This window comes from Synchiropus splendidus, chromosome 1, assembly GCF_027744825.2.
Source record: "Synchiropus splendidus isolate RoL2022-P1 chromosome 1, RoL_Sspl_1.0, whole genome shotgun sequence".
NCBI lineage: Eukaryota > Metazoa > Chordata > Actinopteri > Syngnathiformes > Callionymidae > Synchiropus > Synchiropus splendidus.
Genome location: NC_071334.1, coordinates 149,520 through 171,311, shown reverse-complemented (window position 1 = coordinate 171,311; position 21,792 = coordinate 149,520). Strand labels below are relative to the sequence as shown.

At 41.9% G+C, this 21,792-nt stretch overlaps 1 protein-coding gene across 11 annotated transcripts; it reads right to left on the bottom strand.

Moving 5' to 3' along the window:
- Positions 1-12,094: 12,094 nt before the first annotated feature.
- On the bottom strand, positions 12,095-21,792 carry LOC128758433 (uncharacterized). Of its 11 annotated transcripts, none has more exons than XM_053864328.1 (14): positions 20,615-21,792; positions 16,784-16,915; positions 16,544-16,682; positions 16,170-16,274; positions 15,359-15,900; positions 15,145-15,240; positions 14,846-15,075; positions 14,587-14,765; positions 14,424-14,511; positions 14,213-14,355; positions 14,047-14,139; positions 13,820-13,946; positions 12,474-12,640; positions 12,095-12,412 (listed from the first exon to the last, which is right to left on the bottom strand). In XM_053864328.1, exons 5-10 carry the CDS (start codon positions 15,609-15,611, stop codon positions 14,299-14,301), a joined length of 903 nt encoding a protein of 300 aa, XP_053720303.1. In that variant the 5' UTR covers positions 15,612-15,900; positions 16,170-16,274; positions 16,544-16,682; positions 16,784-16,915; positions 20,615-21,792; the 3' UTR covers positions 12,095-12,412; positions 12,474-12,640; positions 13,820-13,946; positions 14,047-14,139; positions 14,213-14,298. The 11 variants fall into 11 exon arrangements, with proteins under 11 accessions (XP_053720303.1, XP_053720284.1, XP_053720321.1 ...); XM_053864309.1 differs by having other exon boundaries at positions 20,715-21,792; XM_053864346.1 differs by lacking the exon at positions 20,615-21,792 and having other exon boundaries at positions 15,359-15,729; positions 15,817-15,900; positions 16,784-20,193.

Genomic DNA, 21,792 nt, shown 5'->3' with positions numbered 1-21,792 from the left:
CCAGGAGAGGGGAAGCGGGCAATCAGTCGGGAAATGCTCAGTAGCTGATGTTGTGGGCCAGACACCAGCTACGGTCACCAGGGGCCCTGAGTTACATGGAGACCTGCATCAACCCTCCAGGGAGCAACACTGCTGCACGTCATATATTAGGGGCAGCGTTGAGGGCACTGAAGTGAACATTTTGGTTGACTCTGGCTCCACTGAGTCGTTCATGAGTGCAGATTTTCGCATGTCAGTTCCTTCTTTGCGCAAACGACCCCTACAGACTGCTGTTGTGGTGGCTCATGCTGTGAATGGACAGATGCTGGACACATTAGGCTCAATAACCGTGACTCTGCGCATTGGTGAGCACTCTTGGCAACAAAGGTTTTACGTGCTAAGAGAGTCATCCCAATCTGCAATACTTGGACTGGACTTCCTTATTTTGAATCACGCTCTTTTGGATTATACCCATCAAAGACTACAGTTATGGGATGTGGTCGTCCCCCTTATGCAGGACAAGGACTTGATCCCTTTATGTTGCAATGTCTCCGTATCATCGGATAAGAACATGGACTTTGTGGGTTATCTATCTCCTCATTTACCTTCTACATGTGAATGTGTTGTGGCTCATACCGTTACTCACGTAAAAGATGGAGTCACCACTGCAAGAATCTTGAATCCAACAGATCAAGACATGGTGTTGAAGAAAGGCATGCACCTTGGTGAGTTTTTTTCAAGGAACGAGACCGAAGTGCTGTCACTTCCACAACCTCTTTGTGTGGCTGAAGCAGTGATGCCAAATAAAGACCGTATTATGGAGTCATTACGGGAATCTCCAGCTGAGGGGCATCAGAAGATCCAGTTGATGGAATTACTTGAAGAGTTCCAGGACATCTTTAATGTATCGAAAGCTGTGGCAGGTAAATGTTCACTGGTAAAGCACCATATTAGAACTGGTAATCATGCCCCACTTCGGCAACAAGCTTACAGAACTTCACCGGAGAAGAGAAAGGAGATTGACAACCAGGTGGCGACCCTTTTGTCTCAGGGGGTTATTGAGGAGAGCTGCAGTCCGTGGGCCTCACCTGTAGTGTTGGTGAAGAAAAAGAATGGCGACTGGAGGTTTTGCATTGATTATCGTCGCCTGAACAGTATCACCATAAGAGACTCTCATCCTCTTCCCAGGCTGGATGATACACTGGATGCATTGGCTGGCGCTTGCTGGTTCAGCACATTGGACTTTGCAAATGGTTACTGGCAAGTTGAGGTGGCGGAAGAAGACAGAGAAAAGACAGCATTTTCCACCGGCAGGGGCCTCTATCAACGGCGCTCGATGCCTATGGGCTTGACCAACGCTCCTGCTACGTTTCAACGCATGATGGAGTTGGTGTTGAGAGGGTTGCCATGGCAGGTGTGTATGGTTTACCTGGATGATGTGCTGGTGTACAGTCCTACCTTCGAGCATCACCTGTTGACTCTGCGTGAGGTATTGTCCCGGATTCAAAAGGCAGGACTGAAGCTGTTGTATACACTGGAAGTTCGAAAATATTATAATCAAAACCTGCTAAATAATATTTGATATTGTTTTTGATTTTTTATCATTAATTGTTTAATGTTTCAAACTTTAGTGAACCTGTATGCGTTTGATCATGCGCGTTTGAACTCACGAACAGCTGTGTGCTTGGATCTGAGAATGACCTTGAAGGCGCGCTCATCTGAAGTCATGAGAGAGCGGCCATCTTGAACTTAGTTTGAACCTGTGCGCACGTGCTGACAAAATGGAGTGGATGTACTGACCTAATATGGTGAACCGGGCATCAGTGACGTAAAAAATGATGTAAGTGCTGACGCAATTGACACTAATATGATCTATCACCGAACATGTATCCTTTTGAGGGAGGAACTTCAAAAGGCCACCTGGAGAAAAAACAAGATAAGTTATAGATATGACTAATTGGTTTGGTGTGAGAAAACGGATGTCGGTATGTCTTCAAAGCCGTGTGTCGCTATATAAGCGCTCGGAGATGTGACCCTGACTTCTTGCTCTTTTTGGATCTTCGCCCGCGTTTGTCCGCCGTAAGTTTTTATCTTATCTTGGGACGGTGCTCTTGCTGTTTGCTCTCGGACCATTTGATTTCAACTCATCTTTTATTTCCTCTTTTACTATTTTTGAATTAATCCTTTTTTATTGAAGTGTTTTTGATTATATGGTTTTGAAGTATTTTTAATTATACGGTTATTGAAGTATTTTTGATTATATGGTTTTGAAGTATTCTTAATTATACGGCTTTTGAAGTGTTTTTGATTATATGGTTTTGAAGTATTCTTAATTATACGGCTTTTGAAGTGTTTTTGATTATATGGTTTTGAAGTATTTTTAATTATACGGTCTTTGAAGTATTTTTGACTATATGGTTTTGAAGTATTTTTAATTATACGGTTATTGAAGTATTTTTGATTATATGGTTTTGAAGTATTTTTAATTATACGGTTATTGAAGTATTTTTGATTATATGGTTTTTGAAGTATATGTACTAGTACCAGCGTCTGGCGGTACTTTTGATATTGTTGGGTATCAGCGTCTGGCAATACCCTTGAGTTTATGGATTTTATTGTTTTTGGTTGACTTTGCTGTTTTTACGATTCTTTTATTAATTTTTTGAAGAAACATTTTTGTGACAAAAAACAAAATAAAATTGAGTACGAATTAAGTACTGAAAAGGCACAACGGCGTGGATCCCTGACTACTAAAGAATCAACTGGCTCCTACCTACTACCATCAATTGGGTTATAGGTGAGTTACTGTTTGATTTCCTCCTGTTGCACATTTAATGAGTGTCTCACATGGCAGCATTATTCCATCCTGAATTATTGTGTCAATGATTAGGTGGTAGTTTTAGGCATTTATGGGGAAAATGTTATTTGAAAGGAATGGATTTAGGATCCGATCATGAGTCCCTAAACGAAGTTAAGTAAAGAGACTACGATAAGGTGTAGCATTGTAAGGTCAAGAACCTGTTTCTTAACAGGTCGGGCTAATTAAATAACCCGCTCAGTGAAGCGCCGACACTACTCACTAATATAATAAGGTATAGTTGATATGCTTATTATAGTTTTAGAACCGTGTCCGCAACAAGAGGCTGACTGAGTTGACCAACCGTGGGGCCCTTTACCAGAGAGGCAAAGGGAGGTAGTGTGCTTGGAACTAGGGACGGCTTATGTTATAGCTAATCGCCTTGTACACAAGACCTTGAAAACCTAAACCCGACGACAGAAGCTGAATCCTAGCAAGTGTCATTTTGCACAAAGCCATGTGGTGTTCCTAGGACATGTGGTATCGAATCAGGGGCTCCAGCCTGATCCCCGTAATGTTGAAAAGGTCTGTTCATGGCCCACACCCCAAAATCCTACAGAAGTCAGGGCTTTTGTCGGATTATGTTCATATTATAGACGTTTTGTGAAAGACTTTGCTTTGCATGCAGCTCCACTTCATAAACTGACTTGCAAAGACACACCCTTCAACTGGACTCCCGAATGTGATGCTGCTTTTCAATATCTCAGAAAAGTGTTGACGTCTCCGCCTGTGGTATTGATGCCTGACTTTACACTTCCTTTCAAGGTGTACACTGATGCGTCTTTGATGGCTGTGGGGGCAGTACTAGCTCAGGATCATGATGGGTTAGAAGGAGTGGTTGCTTATGCTAGTCAAGCGCTAACCTCCACTGAGAAACGCTGGTCTACATTTGATAGGGAGTTGTGGGCGATTGTGTGGGCGGTGCGTCAGTTCAGACATTACTTGGGGTCGGCAGAGTTCACAATCTTCACTGACCACAGACCGCTATTGAACCTTCGTACTATGGCCATTGATAAAGATCCGTCTGGAAAGAGGGCTAGGTGGATTCTGGAGCTGGATCCATTTAACTGGGTCCTCAAATACAAAAAAGGAGAGTTGAATATTAACGCAGATGCTCTGTCGAGACGCCCTCAAGTCAGGTCGTGTGTGGTTGAGGGTGGTTTCTCACCGCAAGTCTCATCAGGGGTGAATTATGTCATGACTCAACCGGATGAGGAATCTTCTCCTGTTGATGCGGCATTATTGGACTCCTCAGCTGATGCTTCGCTAAATGCAGAGCTGAATGCTGATGAACTAACAGACGTGCCAAGTTCTTTCCAGCAAGAACTTTCTATTGACAGAGATATTCTGATTCAGCGCCAACAGTCTGATCCAGATATCCGAGTCGATTTCTGAGAATGTGTCCCGGCCTACGAGGTTTCAGATGAGGGGCAGTTCACGATGGTTGCGTAAGTTGTGGACAGAGTTTTCACGCTTGTCACTCCAGGATGGTCTGCTCTGCCGGTCTTTGACATCTTCACTCACTGGCGAGGCTCTCTGCCAAGTAGTGATTCCCTCCTCAATGGTGGAGGAGGTATTAAAGCAACTACATGGTGGTCCGTTAGCAGCACATTTTGGGGCTGACAGAGTTTGGGAGAAAGCGAGAGTCTCCTGCTACTGGCCTTACATGTTTAAGGATATTCGTCAGTGGTGCGAACAATGTGTTCCCTGTCAGACTCGCAAAACTCCTACACCGAAGCATCGTGCGCCCATGGGGGGTGTACAAACAGGACGGCCTTTTCAGAGGGTGGCGATGGACATTCTTGAATTACCTGTAACTTCAAAGGCCAATAGATATGTGCTGGTGGTGGAAGATTATTTCACTAAATATGTCAATCTATATGCTCTGGCTAATCAAACGGCTCAGACTGTTGCTGGCTGCTTATTCGAGGATTATGTTCTGGCACATGGGGTTCCAGAAGTTCTGCATAGTGATCAAGGTAGACAGTTTGAATCAGAGGTTGTCCAAAAACTGTGCATGCTTTTGGGTATCAAGAAGACACGCACCTGCCCTTATAATCCGAAATCGGATGGCATGGTTGAACGTTTTCACAGGACTCTCATCAACCAACTGGCCAGAGCATTGCTTGACTGTGGTGGTGGTGAATGGGATGACTTCGTGAAACATGTGGCGTTTGTGTACAACACTTCAGTCCATGCATCAACACGCTTCACTCCTTTCTGCCTGACACACGGAAGGGAGGCTAGAACACCCATGGATATGCTCGTGCCAATTGGTCGACAACATCAGGGGCTGACGCACCCTGACTTTGTCACCTCATTAGCATTGAAACTTGACACTGCGTTCAAGGTGGCCCGGCTAAACAATATGGTCGCCCATGAGGAACAGAAACTGTATTATGACTCAACAGTTAGACATCATTCATATGCTGTTGGGGATTTGGTGCGGTTGAACAATCCGACAGAGGGTCGTTTGAAACTTGCTGCACATTGGAAAGGTCCATATCGTGTCATGTCTGTGTGTGAAACGCAGGGAGAAACAGGATTGACCTATCAAATCGGTGATGCATTCGAGCTGGACGGTCGTACTCAAGTTGTTCATTATGATCGTCTAAAACCATATACATTGCCTGTTCCTGTTGAAAACCCCATTGTTTTTTTGCCTTCACAGCAAAACGAGCAGGCTGAGTGCATTGAAAATGTTGGGATGGAGAGTGATAACCCCATTCCGCAGAATGCCACAAGGGGGCCTCCTCAGGCTGTGACTCGTGCAGGGAGACGAGTGAGGGTCCCATCCCACTTTGATAACTTTGTTATGTCTTAATGGTGTTCTGTTAATGTTAAGATAGAGTTATGCTTCATGTCAAACCTGTCAGACATATATCATTCCTTGGTGTGTTTTAAATCTGTCATATATCAGCTAAGCTGGTATATAGGGACAGGTGGGAGTAGTAGTTCCTAATACCAAGGTTCTAAGTGATACTTGTGTGCATATGTGTATATATATATATATTCATTGTATTTCTGTGGGCACAGTGTTTGGAATGGTATTGCCTTTTCATGCGGTGAAACGGGGACGTTTCTTTCTCGAAGGGGGGGAGAACTGTAAGGAGTTATATTTGTTGTTTGTCTCTGTCGCTACGCGCGGGTCCGTTTTATTTTGGAGGGGTAACGGAAATGTGGAACGGTTGATTGGTGTTGACAATAAACGGAGCGGCAACGTTCGGGGCCGCTGTTCAATGAAACTATCTAGTTCTTGAGTCCTAAATTCCTCTTCTGCAGAACAGCTCGGCTACAGTATTATTGTACAGCTGGCCAGTAATTCCGCAGCTAATTGCGGGATTTAAAAATAATTAAAAGCTGTTGTAAGCAGAGTTGTAATCACATGCAATGTACTCTTTAATTTTTAAATATTATGTCATGAAAATGATATAATATTTATTATCCGACTGGAGAAGGAACTGACGTCACGGACCGAATACGTTATTTATTTATCATTTGTATCGAATACATTTCTACGCCAGATAGTATTATCGGATATTTAAAATCGTGTCAACTGCATATAAAGTCTTTTGGCAAGAAAGGAAGTTCCGTGATTTATTCGTTTTGCTGACTCATGCTTCGTTCTCCGTCACTGACGTCAGCTGAAACGCAGGCGGACCATTCCAAACCTCCCAAGCCGTAGTTTCTAGTTTTCATTCTGTTTAAATATGTACACGTGATGTGGACGCCGACGTTTCTTTGGATATGTGAATTTATGCTTTGGATGAATAATTCAATTATACAAACACGTCGGACTTTGACGTCATCATCAGTGGTCGACCAGAACGAAAACATGGCGGGATGTCCTGCCTGCCGCGGGATGATGGCGTCACATCCGGCATGTACATCTCTTTTTTAATATTTTAATGGGTCAGAGGAAATTGAAATAAAGGATTTCAGTTCTGTAATGACAATTTCATTCTACTTCAGGGTCAAATTATTTATTCATTATATTCATCTCCTTGTACGCATGTATGAATTGCATGACAACATCAAGATCACACTTTTGCAGATGTATTTATTATTATTAACAAATTGTTATTTTTTGGTTTCTTCCATCCGTACCCACTCAAGTTGGAATATCTTTCCACTGCAAGAGAAAGAAAAAAAAGATTTAATCACAGCAGGGTAAAGAACAATGATCCTTGCTGGTCTTCAGTTTGTAACACACACATGAACATGTACATTTGTATATCTTTCTTCTATAGTAGTTTGACTATATCTTTCAGCTTTATACAATGATGTCTTGAACACCCTCCTCAGCTAGATCAACATGTGAATAGAGCCTTTGTCTTTCATAACTAGCTGATGTGGTCATAAGCCTGAATTGTAGCACCCACTGTCATCTCTTTAACTTAGACATTAACATAATGGCCCATCAATACCTTTCTCCCTTGGACAGGGACTTCAAGTACACACACATTACCATATTGCACCCACCCAGTGAATGCATCCTATTGGGTGGATCCTCTACTACACTTGGACGGGTGACTATTACAAATGAATACATCAGCAGTAACCATCCAGCACTATTCACTGTTCGAAGGGTGCATACACCCCAGACCATCTCCACTTCTCGACAGAAGTTGGAATGTTCTATGTTGGAATGTGACTCATACCTTCTCTGGCTGCCTGAGTCAAACCTCAAATTTCATCATAAAGAAGAGAGAAAATGTACATACCACATGGAGCAGGGCTCCCACTCGATTAGTTCCATTATTTTCCCCTGAAACAAAACAATGCCATTGAAATTAACAACACATCCACAGTTAATGTGTATATTTACATTACATATCTACATCAAGTAATGACAAAACAGAACCTTTTGTTTTTTTGTTTTTACTACCCGTTTCACTGGGTAATAGCCGTCATCTCCAACCATATGGCTGCATTCTGAAAGAGCAAAAAGTGTACGTTTAAATTGTTAAAAACATCAAGGCATATACAGTGCACTGACAAATTCATCATTCAAAATAGATACTATGTATGGCTTCTTCTTGCTTTTCCAGATTATACATAGGTTCTGCACAAGTGAGCAAGGTGTGGTGTTTGTGGTGAAAAATTACCATCAGATGTGCCCACTACGTCTTCAGGCCAAAATATATACTGCAATGAACATTCACTAAAATATGAAGAAAGTACAAATAAAATCATTTACAGCTGCATGTGATATTTCTGTATGTAATAGTTTTAAGGCACTGCACAATCTTGCATTGTATTGCCTTTATGAGATACATCATGTTTAGAGGCCAGGGCAGTCACTCGACTTATGTCAGCAACAGTGGACTGTGTGCATTGGATTTAAGAATGGCAACACTTTGATGTAGGGATATTAAAATAATTTTTAGTTTGTGTGGTCATAATTCTAATTTCTTTGTTTTGTGTCTAATTTCATATTTGTATTTCAAGTCTTATGCTTTTATAACATCACTTTTTACATCTTTGCCAGGCAGTGTACGATGTATATAATATGTAAGAACCTTTGGATCCATCTTCTGTCTTCCTTCTGGTGCTTTTTCTTGGAGGTAAGCCTGTTGAGGATAAATATAACTGTTTGTACTGAATAATTCCCACAATATTTTATTACATATAACATCCAATAGACTAACGATCAAAAACCAATGACACATCTCGTGCAAATAAACCATGTCATAACATGCTCATCTCTGACATGTCAGACTTTGTCATAGCAACCTGAACTATAAAAAGTCTTTCACCTAAATGTTATAATGTCTACAAATAATTTATGAACCAAAACAGATATTCTGGTAATTGGATTGCAGACATGTCTCAAAGATCTAATTACTACATACTCAGAGGGCCTGCGGAGGCTCTTTTGGAGGAGGTGGACGGCTGGCTGGCAGAGGTTGTGGACGGATGGATGGTGGAGGAGGTTGATGGCTGCATATCTGTCCAACCTTTGTGGAACAGATAGACAATATGATCAGAGTGAGATTTTTGTATATACACACACAGAACTTTCTAATCTTCCAGAGATACTCAGCCTTAAAAGACTGATTTACACCACATAAACTTTAACATTATTTTCCAGAATTCAACATCAAAAAAGCTCTCAGATAAATTACAATAGTGTATAATTCTAAAGCACAACTTTGGATCTTGTTGCTTTCAGCTGTTTTTGTCTACACTGAGGAACATTCTGCAGCGACTGGCACTGTGGGAAAGATGTGTCAGAGCAGGGAAATAACAGTGAGACCACAAGGTAAAATGGTCAGAAAGCTTTGCAGGGACCAACAATCCTCCACCACAGAACTGTGGTTAGACTCTGGAGCAGATGCTAATGTGGTGTATTGTTCCACTATATATAAAAACATTTATATGCAGTTATATGAGGGAAAGAGGTTGCTGGTGACTAATGAAGTCAAAAAAGGGCTAATAATGAATGATGGCCTGATCTGAATCCGGCCCATTATTACATGTGCCTGAAGATGCAAATACATGAACAAGCTTACCTCTAACAACCGCCATATATAGGTCCTTCATCCGGTCCAGGCACTTGCTGGCATGGTCAGTCAGATGCCACTTGGAGTGGACCACCTGACTGGACCAAGTGCCAGCTTTCTGGCCTGGCCGAGCGAGAAACACCACAGCTCTGTGGCCCAAAGTGTGCAGTTTTTCCAGCTGAAAAAAAAAAATGAAATCGCCATATGTTAAGCCATAAATTTGAAAAATACAATTACTGATGTCAAACATACCAGCATTTGTGCCTCATCCATCACACGTGAGGCGCTGTTGTTTTTTCTTTGGTTTTTCAACCACTCCTCTTTTTTTTTCTCAAAAGTTTTCAGTCGTTTTGCCAGCCTCTGTCGCCTGGGCTGCTCTGCTTGGCAAATGTTGCAGGTCTGCACTGCAGTTATTGCAGTGCTTATTAGTGGATCCGTGTGGCATCTCGAACTGGAAAAAAACAAAACGTTTGTACCATGTATGATCCACATATCATTTTTGCCACACACACGTACATATATCAGACCTAATCCCTTTCAGGTGAAAATGACGTTTTTTAGCCATAATGTAATGTAAACAATCACTTGTAGAGTACTGCAAAGACAACGTTTGTTCTTCTTTATGTTACCGCGGAGTATTATACAGCAGCCACTGTAAACCGCGAATTTGACAGTGACAAACATGGAAGCGATGGTTGCCCGAAATGATGGCAAACACTTCATATATTTCGCCATATATGACCCCTTGCGTGATCATTTCTTACCTTTCAATATTTAGAGCACGTTCGTCGCATGAAACGTCTTCCTCCGTAAAGGCCACGCCCCCCAGCAGTCTACGCGCGCGCACGATGGGCTTTTACCCACAATTCCTTCATTTCTACTGTTCGTAATGTAAAATAAAAAAAAAAATAAATACAACACATCACCTTAAAACGTAACATACCTTTAAATGTTCAAAACGTATAGCGTCAACACCTTAAACGAGGGAATCACACTCAGATAAATGTTGCTTTAAATCTCGTTGTATAGGTTTTCTGTCATCAATAGCTCGTTCTCCTGCGTTTTTTGCTCATGAGCAAATGAAGTATTATGTCTTTTCAAATATATTAAATATTATGAGCTTGAAACATGAGTGTCTTAATATTCATTCATACACTAATCATCTCCAAATGAGTCGCCTGATGGACTGATACAGCCACTGCCCTGAGCCTCGGCACATCCTATGAGAGATGCAAATGTTGTCTTCTATACTGGTTGAAAACCTCAAGACTGGAAGATCAACAGATCAATTGTCAGACTTGAGAAGGTGCCAGTGTGGAGCATATTTCAAAGATAGGTGAGAAAGGAATTTGTGTGTCAGTTGTGTATGTGCTATGCAAAGGAGATATTCCAGCTATCTTCTTTGGTGTGGCTTTCTCTTGTTTTAGAGCTTGACAAATAGAACCAAATTAGAGAGACACAATCTGCGATTACGTCTTCTTCTTCTCTCTCTTTGGGCTTCTCCCTTCAGTGGTGGATCATCCTCCTCCATCTCCCCCTGTCCTCTGCTTCCTCTTCTCTCAAACCTACAGACCTCATGTCCTCCTTCACCACCTCCATCAATCTCCTCTGTGGCCTTCCTCTCCACCTTCTGCCTGGCAGTTCCAACATCTCAGCATCTTCATCTACCAATGTACTGGCTCTCTCTCTCTCTCTCCTCTGTACATGTCCAAACCATCTCCATCCAGCCCCTCTGACTTTCTCTCCTAAACACCTGAGCACATGTGCTGTCCCTCTGATCCTATCATCATCCTGCTCTCACTCCCAGAGAGAAGCTCAGCATCTTCATCTCTGCTCCCTCCAGCTCTGCCTCCTGTTTTTTCCTCAGTGCCACTGTTTCCAGACCATACAACATTGGCAACACTGATTTTGATCTTTCATTGTTTAATGCTTTAATTGTTTTTTTTGCCCCTTTCCACCATGCCCAGTTGCCTTCCCAAGTCGGGGAGAGTAGAAGAGAATTCCCATCTCAGCAATTGTCAGATCCTCCCATCAAAACAAGCTCAACAAACATAGTGAGGCCTAACAAATACATGACGCCTGTTGGCCCTTTTCATTCAGACATGAACTCAGAGATAAATGAGATGACTTCCCTTCCTGTCCAGACGTAGTCAGAAAGATACGGTGGCACATCCAGATGTTAAATAATAAGATGTCTTCTCGGGTTAAAATTATTGAACTCCTCCTTTAACTCAAAAGTAGGATCTGTGACTCGTGCACTCTTAGTGCCTTTGTCAGCAGTATTCAGGATGTAATCCAGGTTATGATATTTCTACCTGTTCTAAGCTAACTTCGATGAGAAGCATTTACTGATGACCTTCCCCATTTAGGTGGCCAGAGGCCATGGAAACCCCTAGTTCTAACCCTAATAACATTCAGAAACAAGTAAGCTAATGCATTGCAACACCTGCTCATACCATTTGACTCATTATTCCTGCAACAAAACAGCAGTCTCATTCATCGTACTGCTTTGGTTTACCAATCATGTGTACTTGCACATGATTGAATAACATACATGAGCATTGTACAGACAATTTTAGTGGCAAAAGAAAGTCAGTGAAGTGAGTGAACACAGCCTGTTAATTGACTTTATTGAGGCTGCATGAAAAGCCGTATTTCACTGCCCTACCAACAAATCTCAAATTAATCATTCATAATTTACATAAAAAGCATCTACTTCAAAATAGTAATAGTACATAACTCAGAAAAAGAGTCAATTGCAGGACAGTTTATTTTAACATTTCACATTCATACTGCAGGCCAGTTAATTACTACAGTTTTCCTCATTTTCTAATGAGGGAGGTCAAAGTTCAGAAGAGGAGCTACAATGCTAGTGTTCTTCATCTTCGGTGGAGGAGCTGCTATCATGGGGTTCTTCATCACCAGTGGAGGAATCATCGAGAGACAAGGCTTGCGATCCAAAAACATCTTGGTACGTTGAGCGAGCTGCACCCTGCTGAGCTTGAATTGCTGACAGTCTTCTCTTCAGCAGACAGAGCAGCCCCTCACCTCCTCTCCCAGTCAATGCTTCCTGACAGTGACATTACAATAAGTTAGACTACTAACCTAGTAGCAAATAGAACTGTACTTACTTTGCTGAGTGATCCCTTCTGAAAGCTGGGAGGGAATCTCTTCAATATTTCCAGCCATATTCCTCATGTACTCCCAGTGCTGCTTGACTTCACGGACAACAATGACCTCCTCTTCCTTCAGGCGGTTCAGCAGCATTACCTTTTTTTCTTTAACATATCACCATGACCTGCAAATCATCATATACAGTTTTTATAAATAGTGGTGAACTACTTCCCGCAGTGTCTGCGTACTTTCAAAGGTGGGTTCTATTACACTGCATAATCTCCTGCTAATGACACTGTCATGACTCCGCTTCCAGGCTCCGAGTCCTGGTTTTGCTTCTCTCCCTCTCTTCCTTTGGCACACGGCTGGAGCCGATTAACCCCTGATTACTGTCTTCAAAAACACCTGGGCCCCAGCAACGTGTGCCAGATCGTTGTGTGTCTTTGTTCCCTGCCACTTCTCCTAGTCCCGGTGTGTTTCCATGTTTCCCTGTGATGTTTCCTCTGGTTCCTGTGTTTTTTGGACTCCTCTCGTTCCACTGTGGTAACTCCTGGTCCTCGTGTCTCTCCCTGTGTTCGGCTCGTTTCTTCTGTTTGCTAGCTCTAACTCCCGGTTCTCGTGTCTCTCCCTGTGTTCGGCTCGTTTCTTCTGTTTGCTAGCTCTAACTCCCGGTTCTCGTGTCTCTCCCTGTGTTCGGCTTCTGCGGTTCTTGTGACGCTCACCCTGTGTTCGGCTTTTACTTCTGTGCGCTTGCTAGTTCTTTTGTTACATTGTTTAACCCTGCTATCCTGAGTTAGTGTTTTTGGTTTCTTCCTGTTTGCCGCGTGTTTCTTGGTTTTCTTTTGTAGTTTATTCTCGGTTTCATTTGTGATTTAAGTTCATTTAACTCCCGGTTCGGTGACGCTTTCTGTTTTGACTTTTTACTAATTTTTGTGCACTTCTGTTAGTTTCATTACTGTTTATACACTCTGCGTTTGCTCTGTTTCTTCCCGGTTCGGTGACGCGTTCTGTTCTATTTTAGTTTGTTTAATTATTAAATATTATTATAACTCGCTCCTGCCTCAGTGTGACTTTCACCACTCGCGTTTGGGTCCAGTCTCCACGTCCTCTATACGTGGCTCCAACTTCCCACTTCCCTTGACTCGTGACAGACACCAGGCAATTTCTCCCATGGGTCAGAATTATATAGAAGAGTGTCTCTTTCAGTTTTCAAAAGTAAAAAGGAAGTTGTCTCTGGAGCTTGTCTGATCCAATCACAGCAACCTCGGTCAAACCTGTAATTGCTTCATCTAAAGCCTTTACAATGTAATTAAAGATAGCCTATAGATATGAAGGCAACTGAACACATCCTAGATGTACTTACATTCCCAAGGCCAGGAATAGTTTTCCTCAGCCAGGAGCTCGTTGGGAGAAGGGAGTTTGCCAGTTTCCGGCACAACAGCATTGTATTTTGTGACGGCATCTTCTAAGGACCTCTTTTCCACTGAAATCTTCTCTTGTTGCCATCGAGAATATTAAACAGAAAATACCGAATATGTGCTCAGCCACACATTATTATCAAAAACTTGTTTTCTTTCGTTCTGTTCTTACCAGCCTGACGACACAGCTGATATTTCCGCTGCTTCATGCTGAGATACAGTCCTTCAATGGTTTTTTCAAGTTCATTTTGACTGCATGCTCCTTCTGAGGGAATATAGAAAAAAGAATTTAAATGTATTTTACGTCAGAATTGTGCATAAAACACTGAGGTATTCACCTGCAGTCCACTGTTGAACATCAGACACCCCTTGCTGAACAGTGTCTTCCTGAATAGACAACTCTCCAGCCAATTTCTTGAGCTCCTCAGGACTCTCGTGCAGCCACCCATTCGCTTCCACCACACCTGCCTTTCCCAGGATTCTGTTCAAGATGAAGAAAAACAGATGTAGACAGAGCAAAGCGTGCAGTGAAATTGAAATAAACTTTACATGTCCTGTTGATGCCCTGATGTGGTTGACGAAAGAGGTCACCTCTGTGTCATTGGCCAAAAAGACACCTTCGAAAAAGCCGTTTGGTCTAAAAGACATAAAGCAGGGGTGACCTTTATCAAGGTTCCATGTATTGCATGCCGTAGAAACAACTTATACATACCCTGAATGGCTCTTAAAGCGATAAAGCTTGCGGTTCCCATCCACTGAGACAGCTAACATTGAGGGTGTGCAGGCTGGGCACCGAAACTCATCGACTTCAGACAGCCTCTCAACTTCAAATTTTGCGTACGACCATTCCAGGAATGATTTTTGCATGGTGTCGCCACATATTTTCCCACACTGTAAAAGGAAAATCAAGCATATAAATACGTCTAAAACTCTTTCAATTCTGCAGGCAATTAGTCCAATGATGTACTAACCCGACCAAAGAGTTTTGTGCGCTGCTCAAGCATACCAACGAAAGCTTGTCCTGACATTCCTGGTGCAGTAATCTTGAGATCTTCGTATGTGGCCAACAAATCCACTGTGTACAGCGTCTCAAAATGGACTGTAGCTGGCCAGTAGCCACTTTCAATCAGCTCACTAATACCGACATCCAAAGCTTTCCCACAGGAGCAGCTGACAGTTGGGAGGGACACATTGTATCGACCTAAAATATGTACATAACAACATTTTAGAACAGAAAATAGAAAATATAATTCATACACAAGGAACTCACCATTCATTCCAATCAGAATTACTTGCTTTCCTGCAGAAAAGGTTGTTTGCCCAGAGCAGCAGTCGCAGCATGGATGCATTACTGGCAAAATGCACTCTGGGAAGATAGGAGACAAACATAATTTAAAAAGAGGTTGTGTGTGTGTATATATATATATATATATATATATATATATATACACAATATTGGTGGCATACATTATCTCAGTACAGACCTCTTCCATGGAAGGAGAATTTTCCTCCCTTCTCTTCCCTGATGCGAGTGGTTGGTGGCAGTGGCCTGTAGAATCCCTCTATCATGGATGATCTATTATGGAAAACCATGGAAGTGTGGATGGAAACATCACAGGCTGCACAGTGAAGTGGTCTAGGCAAACAATCCTGACATTTCACAACAGCAGTCTTGGATCTGCAGTGGTGACAAGTTCCCTCTATAGGCTTCTCAGACTGTAACATCTGATGAACCATATACGGCCTTAACACAGTCCACTTTGAGAGAGAGTTGAAGCTTTCCTGTCTTTCCAGTGTGAAGGTGCTGGGTCTATGGCAGGTCCCAAAAGGTCCTGCACCTCTTGAATGAGGGATCCTAGAAAACAGGGTAAGGTGACCAAATGTAGCAGCAATAAGACAAACATGGAAAGAAGAGGGTAAATAAACTGCTGCTAAAAACGACCTATATCTTGAACGGTCTCAGTCACGTGCTGATGTCCACTTGTAGATGGCGCACAGGGCAATGAGTGCATGCTCCCAGAAGTCACTGTTGAGAGTAGGGAGATTTGTTTAAATGGACAAATGGACTAGAAACGTCATAATAAAAAGCAGGAAAATAGTAGTATGTTGAAAATAAATCCATAGATCTGTTGACAGTTCGACATTAAACTATTGAGGCTAAGAAGAAAGTCAGAGCAGGTACTAGTCAAATCCAACATTCCAACTGTCAAGAACCGGTACTTCTGGGTTACATGCACATTTCTAACAATGGATTGCTTGACGGTTACTGCTGATGTATTCATTTGTAATAGTCACCCGTCCAAGTGTAGTAGAGGATCCACGCAGTAGGATGTATTCACTGGGTGGGTGCAATATGTGAGGACTCATTGACCCAATTGACAATTGACCATTGTCTCTCACCTTCAACAACAACAACAACAAAGATCCAAAACAAATTACACAATATACACAACAATATACTGACTACTCAACCATGTAAACATTATGTCCTGTATTCAGCGAAATGTCCTCACTAGGACAGTGTCGTGTCAAATAGTTAGCCCCACAACCATGACAAATCAATCAAATACTGAAGCAGTTGACTGACATTAGTTCTATAATAATACATAACCAATGTAGTCAGCCAAAGACAGGCAATAGAGACCATAAAGTTAGTGAACAAAAATCACCTGAGGATGAACTCTTTACCCGCTTCTTCCCTGTTCTCCTCCTCTTTGGGATAGGATTCCCTTCCTCGTCCTCCTCAACCCAAACAAATGAAAATTTGTCCGGTCCAGACACTTCTGAGGATTCTTGAGGTTGAGTATTCTTAAAATAAAGATCATGGAAAATGTTAGCGTCACCTAATACACAATATTACATATTGTTAGAAAGTCTCAGGACAGATCATGAGAGCATTAAATGCCTACCTTCGATTCCTCCAACAGCAAATCAGCAAGAAATAAGGCATCATCGTCATCCATGATGCTCCTCAGTTGAGTGAGTTCAGCCTGAATACCAATTTATCAGTGGCCACTTGATTTTAAACACAGTGGACGTGACTATGCAAATCAGCAAGAAGAAAAGAAAAGAAATGGAAACCGGATAAGTTACCCCCATATTAACAACCATCGACATGGAGAAAGGTTATCAAAAAACAAACAAAATAAATTCAAATATTCAGAAATAGAATAAACTCCCGTCAAAATCATTCAGCTTCGTGTCTTTGGTCAGCGCAGTATTGTAGCCGAGGGTTATATTTGGTAAATCCGCGGGGACAGCAGTCAATAAGGTCCAAGTTCGTTGGTGCAGCAAGAAAACAACTTTATTCGTGCCTTCAGTCTCCGTTAGACACGACCCAAAAACCCGCGCAGTCCAACATAACACCCCCCTGCCAACTATGGCAACTCCCGGGGGACAAAATAAGCTTCTACAGTACCAACAGCAAACGCAGTATTGCAATTCTACAAAATCACTGACAGACTCTACATAGACGAAAGGATGGTAAACAAAAAAGAAGAGGAGTTTTTACCAAAGTCAAGCCGAACGACTTTCCGCCATGTTTCTGTTCTTGTCGACCACTGATGACGTCAAAGTCCGACGTGTTTGTATAATTGAATTATTCATCCAAAGCATAAATTCACATATCCAAAGTGTTATATAACACAAAGAAACGTCGGCGTCCACGTCACGTGTACATATTTAAACAGAATGAAAACTAGAAACTACGGCTTGGGAGGTTTGGAATGGTCCGCCTGCGTTTCAGCTGACGTCAGTGACGGAGAACGAAGCGTGAGTCAGCAAAACGAATAAATGACGGAACTTCCTTTCTTGCCAAAAGACTTTATATGCACTTGACACGATTTTAAATATCCGATAATACTATCTGGCGCAGAAATGTATTCGATACAAATGATAAATAAATAACGTATTCGGTCCGTGACGTCAGTTCCTTCTCCAGTCGGATAATAAATATTATATCATTTTCATGACATAATATTTAAAAATTAAAGGTACATTACATGTGATTACAACTCAACAAATCAAATATCAATAATACCATTGAATTGAGACCGACGAGAGAATCTGGGTCAAAACGAAAAAAACGAAGCGTCATATTCATGAAACGAGCGGAAAAAATGAAAGTCAGGCGTACATTTGTCGCTAGAAATGTGATCAAAACGCAACAAAAGCTTTTAATTGTTTTGAAATCTCAGAGTTTAAAGCAAAACTAGAACGGGTGTCCGCCATGTTTTGTGCTCTATCAGTCACGTGACCAGAGGCACGCCATTCACAAATCCATTGAGAAATGACGCGTACGAGAGAAACGATTTTTGAGGCAAAGTATTCAAAGGATTACGGTATGCCAAGTGGACAAGCGTAGTTATTGCACGTTTTTCAGTGCGAGCAGATAACAACCCCAATATAGAATATATTTGTCGCTAGAAATGCGATCAAAAGTCAACAAAAGCTTTTGTTTTAAAATCTCACAATTTAGAGCGAAATAGAACGGATGTCCGCCATGTTTCGGTCCAAACGAAAGAAAATAAGCTTGATTTACATAAAACAAGCACATAATATTACAATGTGGGATATATTTGTCGCTAGAAATGTGATCAAAAGCCAATAAAGTTATTTAAAAAACCCACAATTTGGAGCGGATTTATGGGCGGCAATGCAAACGTCAGAATACTACGTTTTATTAGGAATCACAAATCAATGTCGGCCCAAACGAAAGAAAATAAGCTTGATTTACATAAAACAAGCACATAATATTATAATGTAGGATATATTTGTCGCTAGAAATGTGATCAAAAGCCAATAAAGTTATTTAAAAAATCCGCAATTTGGAGTGGATTTATGGCCAGCAGGGTAAACGTTACAATACTACGATTTAACAGGGAATCACAAAACTATCTCGGTCCAAACGAAAGAAAATAAGCTTGATTTACATAAAACAAGCACATAATATTACAATGTGGGATATATTTGTCGCTAGAAATGTGATAAAAAGCCAATAAAGTCATTTAAAAAAAACCACAATTTGGAGCGTATTTATGGCCAGCAGGGCAAACGTCACAATACTACGATTTCAGTGAGCACCACTAAAGAACCTGGGTCAAAATGATAAAACGAAGCGCCATAAACATACATCGAGCAGAAAATATGAAAATAAAGTGTACATTTGTCACTAGAAATGTGATCAAAACTCAACAAAAACATTTAATTGTTTTAAAATCTCACAATTTAGAGCAAAAATAGAACGGATGTCCGCCATGTTTTATGTTCAGACAGGGGAGAAAGCTGTCAGTCACGTGTCCAAAGGAACGCCCTTCACTAAGCCATTGAGAAATTAAATGTACCTGGGATACGTTTTTTGAGGCAAATTCGTCAAACCACTACGTTTTCATGAAGTGGACAAACGTTGTTATTGCACGTTTTTCTGTGAGACTGGGTTGTATATTTATGCCTGAGCTTGACAATAGTTTTGAGTGTTGCTGTAGATGGATTTTCTCTATATTGTATCTCAGCTTTTGTCATTTCTTGATCAATTTCAACTAACCTGGCTCTTCTTTGCTTTGTTTTCATGGCTTCATCAGATATCACAGTCCCTCCAATAACCACTTGAAAAGCTTCCCACAATGTTGAATCAGAAACATCCCCCTTGTCGTTCAGCTTAATAGAATCATTGATCTGCTTTGCACAGATGTCTAAAAACTCTTCCTTCTTGAGTAGATTAGGGTTCAAACGCCAATTGTATTGTGCTTTCTTCAAACCAAGACACAATTGTAATCAGCCCCTGAAATCAAAGTTGTTTTGGATATGTCAGGAATACGTTTGAAAATGCTCCGAAAAAACCCAGGGTTATCGAAATTGGGAGCATAGATATTCAATAATGTCACATGACACACGTCAAAATGGTGCCTGTCACGATTACAAAGCGACCATTTGGGTCTGTTTGGGTCGATATATGATTGAAGGGAACATTCCTTCCGATTAATATTGCCACACCGCGTGCTTTCGCAGAGCATGTTGATTGATACGTTTGCCTTACCCATCCACATCTCAGTTTCAAAACTGCTGTCTGCTCAATATGTGTCTCTTGTAGAAATATTATATCCGTGTGCAAACTGTGGAGATGAGCGAACACCTTGGCCCTTTTAACAGGGTTATTTAGAGCCTTCACATTCCAAGAACATATATTCATGTTTTTACCAATGACATTACTAGAACCACCCCTGTTGTCAATTATTCAACTTATTGGATCTCACTGCACAAGAATTCAATGGAGTGCAACAAAAAAAGAACACAAGAGAAACTCAACTGTACCCCAAATCCCCTGGTCCCCTGCCCCCTAGAGAACTGAGACAGGTGAAACCCCCATCAGGATGGACATGCTGGGTCATGGACCCTAACATGGCTCTGGTGAACGATCCGAAAAAGAGCTGCACATGAGACAAAGGCCCAACACCACACTGACATTTCCATCAAAATTTAAAATACCTGAAGAAAAAAACTAAAAGATTAAATCACCTTATAATGAGTACTAGCATAGGCTAAAAACCTTACTGCCTTAAACAATGTTAAAAATAAATGTTACTTCTTTTTGTGGTTCCTATCAACATTCATGTATACACACACGCACCCTCACACACACCGATACACACACAACACCAAGTTTGCTCATGACGGTAAACTTAAACAACAAACAAAAAAGTGCAAAAGTTGTGCAAAGAAAAGGTGTAGAAAAGACACGCTACCACGTCGTTTCAGTTTAGTCCGTTGCAGCACCAGCAGTATGGATGTGTTGATCAACATAAATCTCTGCATCGCGAGGCAAGTTGAATACTTTGGTCTCACCGCCGTGCGTCAAGATGAGGCGAGCAGGGAATAAAGATCCGTTTGGCACAGCAGCCTGGCGCAGCTTCTGCCTCACGTTGTCAAACTCCTTCCGATCCTTCATCACATCAGCGGCGAAATCTTCTTCATCTTCTTCCCCTCGTGGTCAAGCGCTCCTCTGGTCCGGACAACCTGGATCATCCTCTCCTTTACTGAGTCGTGGTGGATTTTGGCGATCATCATTCGTGGTCTGTTAGACGGCGCTCCAACACGGTGTGCGCGGTCCACTTTAATTCCGTCGGGAAAGTGCTCCGCTCCACCGCAGTAGTTTCGGGAGGAAATCCGCAACAAACGAAGGAGGCGCGCCTTTCTCAATCTTCTCTGGGAGACCAATTATCTTGATGTTCTGCCGCCGTGAACGTCCCTCCAAGTCACACAGTTTGGCACTTAGAATCCTGTTCTGTTTGGTCAACTGTTCACAGCACTTCTCCAACTCCGTGACGCGCCCGTCATGCTCCTCTCGTGTCGCTTCCAGGCTGACAATGCGAGACGTGTTCGCTGCTCAGGCAGTTTTCATACCTTCGAGAGAGGCCTCCAGGTCATCGAACCTTCCGTCCATGGAGTGTTCCATGCGCTTGATAGGCTCCAGTACGAGCGAAGGAGGGCCTGAAGCCTCAGGTGTTCCCTCGTGACTCCACGAGCTAGGCGAGCTAACGCTAGTTAGCTCGGTCGGTTGACCCTCGTCTTCGCTTTCAGAGCGAGTTGCTGCAACCTTCTGTGACTTTTTCTTGCTTTTTGTCATATTGTCAGCCTCTTCAAAGCGTTTTCTGTCGTCGAGGTGATGATGGAAATCGTTTTCAACAGTTTATATAAGTCAGCGTGGAGGAGCCACAAAAAATACGACCTACTCCATCAGGTGCTCACCAGCGCCCCCGCCTGTTTTTTTTATTAAATACAGTTATTAACACGTCATTAATATAAGAATAATATGCCTCAATTTATCTTTGCAATGTATGTTATAGAACATAAAAGGTCATTAGAAATACGATTACTGACTAAAATGACGGCCAATGTTGCTATTTCCTGTCAAGTGAGTCGA